This window comes from Parasteatoda tepidariorum, chromosome 10, assembly GCF_043381705.1.
Source record: "Parasteatoda tepidariorum isolate YZ-2023 chromosome 10, CAS_Ptep_4.0, whole genome shotgun sequence".
Taxonomy (NCBI): domain Eukaryota; kingdom Metazoa; phylum Arthropoda; class Arachnida; order Araneae; family Theridiidae; genus Parasteatoda; species Parasteatoda tepidariorum.
In genome coordinates this window covers 26,919,197-26,925,125 of record NC_092213.1, presented here as the reverse complement: position 1 = coordinate 26,925,125, position 5,929 = coordinate 26,919,197, and the positions used below count along the sequence as shown (strand labels likewise).

The 5,929-nt window shown below is 33.6% G+C and overlaps 1 protein-coding gene across 1 annotated transcript in view; it reads right to left on the bottom strand.

Annotated features, from left to right (window-relative positions):
* Window positions 1-5,929, bottom strand: part of LOC107446140 (2',3'-cyclic-nucleotide 3'-phosphodiesterase-like) — a 25,681-nt gene that overhangs the window by 10,633 nt on the left and 9,119 nt on the right. The window contains exon 2 of the mRNA XM_016060708.3: window positions 1,136-1,469. Coding sequence (XP_015916194.1) covers window positions 1,136-1,467 — 332 coding nt within the window. The 5' untranslated portion in view covers window positions 1,468-1,469. The remainder of the gene's footprint in view (window positions 1-1,135; window positions 1,470-5,929) is intronic.

Here is a 5,929-nt window from a genome sequence, read left to right as displayed (position 1 = left end):
ATAATTCTTAAGGTTTGCCATGTTTTGTATTTTATCCCTTATTTGGCTACATTTGAATAAAATGTCGCCAAAAATATCTTTTTAAGTTAGCCTAATTGGAAAATATTCTAATGATTATAATATTAATATGATAATGCTGAAGGTTAAAGGCTGAAAGAAAGAACTCGGTACATGTGAAATACTGCAAAAGATATGATGCAATAATATGATGGCTCGTTTTTTCAATCTGCGGCGTAAAAATATATCGGAAGCAGTAACCCGGAAGTCTTGAAAGAGCAATTTTACCACTAGCGCCACCACCCTTAGCTTTACACGATCACCCATCCATATCTTCACGTCGCTGATTTCAAATTTGTAATCGGATTTTCTCTCCAAGCCACAGTTTTCTTTTTTTTTTTTTTTTCATTTTTAGTTCGTTTTTTTGTCGAAATGTACAAATTTGAAAACATTATATACAACAGGCGATCGCATAAATGTTGCGTAAAACTTCCAGGAGATTTAGGGTATATCATCATGATTAAAATTGCAGGACTTATACCGGAAATGTCCCTGCAAAATAGGGAAGCGACCCATACGACGCTATGGGTCGCTTCCCTATTTTGAACTGTTTCTTCGTTTGATTCAGAATAGGTCATAATAAAGTAGTGCCACGTATAAAAAAACTCCCAATCACGGGTTTTCGCACAATTTCAATCCTTATGACGTGCTTTAACTTCCTGAGAAGTTTATCTCAACATTTACGCAACCCCCCTTCATCTATAACATTTTTAAACTAATTCATCTCCACAAAAAATTTACTAAAAATCCATAGCTTTAGGAGCGGAACTAATTTTAGGCTTGAAATTTTCACACCCGAATTGCACAAGATCAAGTATTTGTATAAGTGCAGCAAAAAATTTGTTCCTCATCAGTGTTATTGTACGAAGCTAAAAATATCTAAATTGAAAAAAAAATGAATTATGACAAAATATAATAAATATAATTAAATTATAATAACTTAAACTATTGAATAAATAATATAATTAATTAGGATAAAATTGTACAAATAATATAATTTTTTTAAAAAAGGTTTATGAAAAATGTCTCAAAATTCATTCACCTTTCCCTACATGATTGGTATGAAGAGAGCACTTACTTTTTTTGACAATTCGTATGGGCTGATGTTATTACTGATTTGTCAATTTTACCATCAGTGATGAGTTTTACAGCAGAACAATATACAGCATTTGGATATATTTCCTTGAGCAAATCACTGAGTTTTGTTTTCATGGTGTATGGGGGTCCTCGGATTATAAACATAATACGGCCATGCTTCTTAATATTTGAAATAGAATTGATATCACACAGGAATGGCATGCTGAAGATTTCCTTTGCACTTGCGTTGCAATCCAGGGGATACTTCTTTATGGATTCAGGAGTTTTACAATGATCTCCAGGATGATTTTTCTCGTCTTTTCCAGCCATCATTCCTACAAAGTGAGAATTTTTAAAAAAATTTGTTTGCTTATGATTTTTACAAGGGGGGGAGGGACATTTCATTTTACTTTACAACTGGCGTTGAACAGAAGATCCAATTCTGAGTTTACGATTATCAATGTTCAACTCCGTAGATTTGTAAATTTTGAACCAAACCAAGAAGACAACGGAACACCTGGATTAAGCATTGGGACAAGCTAGCCTTCGTAGAGGACTTTTTTTTTCTTTGGAAAAAATCCGCATTTGCGTTGCATGGAGAGGAAAATATTCCGCAGTAAGCTCAAGGATAAGGGACTCTTGATCCATGATCGGTCTACCACTGAGGATATTTTTACGTCAGCACTGTGGTCGGTGCGAGCTGAGAGCAGAATTCGAATAAATTGGCCACCTCATTGAATGGCGAACACTCCATCACCTGAGCCTTCCCGGTCCCGCAAGGGGTGTTTTATATTATTTCGTAACCGTCGTTGAACAGCCGACCTAATTTTGAGTTTACAACGACCGATGTTCAATCCCGTAGCTTTGTAATTTTGAACCCAATCCAGAAAACAAAGTAATTCCTGGATCAAGCATTAGGACAAGCTGGCCTTCGTGGAGGACTTTTTGATTTAACTAACCCGCATTTGAGTTACATGGAGAGAAAAACTACGAAAATCTCCCACGGTTTGCCTGACGGCAAGAGAATTCTAATTCATGATCATGTCTACCACTGGAGGATATTTTACGGTAGCATTGAGATCTTTGCGAACGGGGCGAGGAATTCATATTGACCAGCCATCCTTGGGATTCGAACCCGAGTCAAACTTATTGCGCAGGTGTTTAAATCACATTGATATTATAATATTCTTTGAAAAAATTGAATACTTTAATATCTATACTTCAGGGACTCGAATTTTCAGGTACAACGTAAAGTTAACGGCGTGGCGGTTGATTCCAGCTTTAAAGTCCAACAGCAGGAAAAATTGGGTAACGGGATTTGTCTTAGTTTTCCAGCTTTAGTAACACAATTGCTCTCTAATTTCCCAGGAGTTTTCACTAAAGATTATTTTGTCTTAATTTAGTTAATCTTTTTCTTATGAGTTCGATTTAAAAAAAATGAAAAATTTGAAAGGTTTTATAGACCAGAATACGGAACAGAATTTGTTCGTTTTGCAATCGATTTATTAAATGTGAATAATTGGATATTGTAACAATATCAAATTTAAATTAATTTGAATAATGTATCAGTAAATTGATACTGTGAATGTACAGAAATGATAGAGAAAAGAAAACCTAGATGATTAAACTAAGTGTTGTACTATGGAAGGATCAAATATTTGTGAGCATTATTTCTATTAACATTATTACAGAAATACTTATGAGTGAAAAAATTTCGTTTGTAAGGACTGTAGTGTTGAAAGATTTTCTTGTTTTTCCTCTTCGTGTAATATAAATGTGAATAATAGTGATAAAAATTATAATAATGATAAAAACCTATAAGAAAACGAGTTAGTCCTTAATTTTGACACGGGAGTTGATAATAGGCATGTGACTCCTCCGCTAATTCGCGAACTTCCACGAATCAATAATTTATATTCCGGTAACATTTTAAAGAGTTACGCTAATCTGAAATTTAAATTTCGTAATTTATGCTAAATCTCGTACTCGAAATATTTACTCCGACCTTACTATCTCGCTATTTTTTTTTTCCATTCTAAATTCTCATTCACGAGCGAAAACGACTTTTTTTTACGCAGATTTGTTTGAAAAAAACGAAACTTAAAATAAACTTTGAAAACACAAGACTTAATAAAAATTAAAATTCCAAAATATCTTTGACAAGAATTAATGAACTAATGAGGCAAACACAAAAGTATAAAATTGATAATCTAAAATGTGATTCTAAAATGGCAAGCATTTAAAAGATTATCGTTTGCTAAAAAAGTTTTGTTTTTTCTTACTTTTTTAAACCTTTTTTTTTTTTTTGGCAGTTAGTGCAATTGATTTTCTCGAAGTTTTTAAATTTCCAATATTATTACGACACGCAAAATTTGAATCGCGCATTTGATTAATCACTTTTTGATGCGCTCGATACCATCGAAAATTCAGGAAGTGTTTCGATCGTTTTAACCTTACCCCACTATCCCGGTGGGCCAGCCTGTCCATCCCAGCGATAAGGTGCATAAATATATCTTATAGTTGTCAGAAAAGCGCTTGATATTTTGAAATTAACTTTAGATCAAAGAAAAATAAATATTTAAAAGTAGTACTCAGTGGACTGCCAAGAGTTAATTTTACATTGTGCGTGCTGTCTGAGGATATAGCCATTACATTAAACTAAATTTTATATATAATATCGCACCCTGTCAAGAAAGTGACACAATTTAAAAAGTAGCAATTTTGAGGTTATGTCAATAAAAAATATGCATGAAGTGTCCCATCAAGCTCAAAAAGTGTCAATCTCTAACTCGCAATTTATGCAGTTGTGTCAGTTCTGATTCTAATTCAGAATAAGGGTTATGTATTCTTTAAGCTGATTTTTCACAAATGCTGCATTTTAGAGTTATGACCGGGTATTTTTTTGATATCCTCCTTTTATATAGCACTTCTTTTTACAATTCCGTGAGCTGATGACTCTTTATTTTGTTTTGCGGCGTTTTAATAATTGTTTTTAGATAAAAATATTTTGTTTAAATAGTTTTTTTCTCTTTTTCTTAACCTTTATTGTATTGTCTTCCATGTTTTTTCACTCCCTCTCTATATATATGTATGCTTCTTTCATATCTTTTCTTCGGCTTAACATCTTGAAATTTTTTTAAAATATTATTATTTATTTATTTTGACAAATGATTTGAAATATGAGTTTTGAACCATTAATTTCTAAAGCATGATGGCAATTCTAAAAGAAAATAACTTTAACAATTTATAAATCAGAAGTAAACTTAAAATTTAGAACTTAACGTTAGCAGAGAAAAAAGTTCTATACTATATAGCTTTGAGAAATGCAATTGTAAACGGAGCAATAATTTACAAATAAAAATTAATTATATAGGAAAAATGTATCAATTTTTAAATTTATACAACTGACGAATTTCATCGATCGAACGAAAGTTATAACTCCGTGAATCGATTGCGTCAAAACAAATTTGCTGATTTCAAATATGGTTTCCACACAATCCTTGACTTTTTTGTGCGCGCTCGATGAGAAGTTTCTGTTTCAGAAAATTATTGCATGTTGATAACATTTGAGATGAAAGTTGAGTTTCAGTTCTGATATTTTTCTTTTTTCAGCCCGAAAAAAGTTTTCATTTGCATTGCTAATTAGCATAAAGTAATAAATAAAATAAAATTATAATTTAATGCTAATTAGTAGTGATTTTTTAACCGTCGTTGAACAGAAGTTTTGGGCTTACGACTACAAATGTTCAACTCCGTGGCTTTATAATTTTGAACCCAATCTAGAAGACAAGGAAACTCTTGGATCAAGTATTGTGAGAAATTTACCTTCGTGGAGGACTTTTTGATTTAACTAACCCGCATTTGCTTCACATGGAGAGAAAAACCTCCCACGGTCAGCCTGGCGGCAAGGGGACACTAACCAATCATCCGTCTACCACTGAAAATATTTTACGTCAGCATTGTGGTCGGTGCGAGCCGGATAATACGAGCGACCGGTTATCGCTGGATTGGAACCCGGTTCGCCGCATTGGTAATGCAAAAGCTTTACCCCTGAGTCATTACAGCTTTATTTATCTTTAGAAATTTTCTGTGCACGTTATATCCCCCCTTTAATTTAATAGGATATCAAATGGATATAATATTTTTTATCCTCCAAAAATTCGCCACAGGCATAATTTATCGAGGTGACAGTTCGTCGTGGTCGGAACTTGTCTCAAACAATTGCGTGCATACGCTTAGCTGCTCCCCTCTGCAAGAATTATAAATGCGCCCTATTTTAGACTTAACACAATTTTTTTAAAATTATAAAATCAGGGATCAGAGTAGTCATAAAGTAAAAAAGAGAAAATCCAAGAATGAATATATATATATATATATATATACAGTGTAACGTCCCATATCCGGACGTCCCTTTCTCGGAAGAGTCGATTTCCCGGACACTTTTTAACAATCAAAATAAACAAACATCTCTCCATCATCCCCTTTCCTTTAAAAAAAAAGAAAGAAGTCTTTTGACACATTTTTCTTTTCCGCATCGAACCCATAAATCACCAGAAAGGGGAAGTGAAGATCTACCAAGACCATTGAGTGACCGTTAGTGACGCTCCTCCCTTGGAATGTAGGAAAAAGAGGGAGATTTGTTTTCAAAAGATCACAACTGAGTCCCCTCCCCCCTCCTTTCCCATGCAGGTGGCTAGTAAAAGAGGCATTTCCTGGAACCTTTTTATTGAAAGAAGAAATACTGTGGAAAAGGGTAAACGGGGCAAGCGTTAAGGTGGAGGGGGAGTCAAAATGG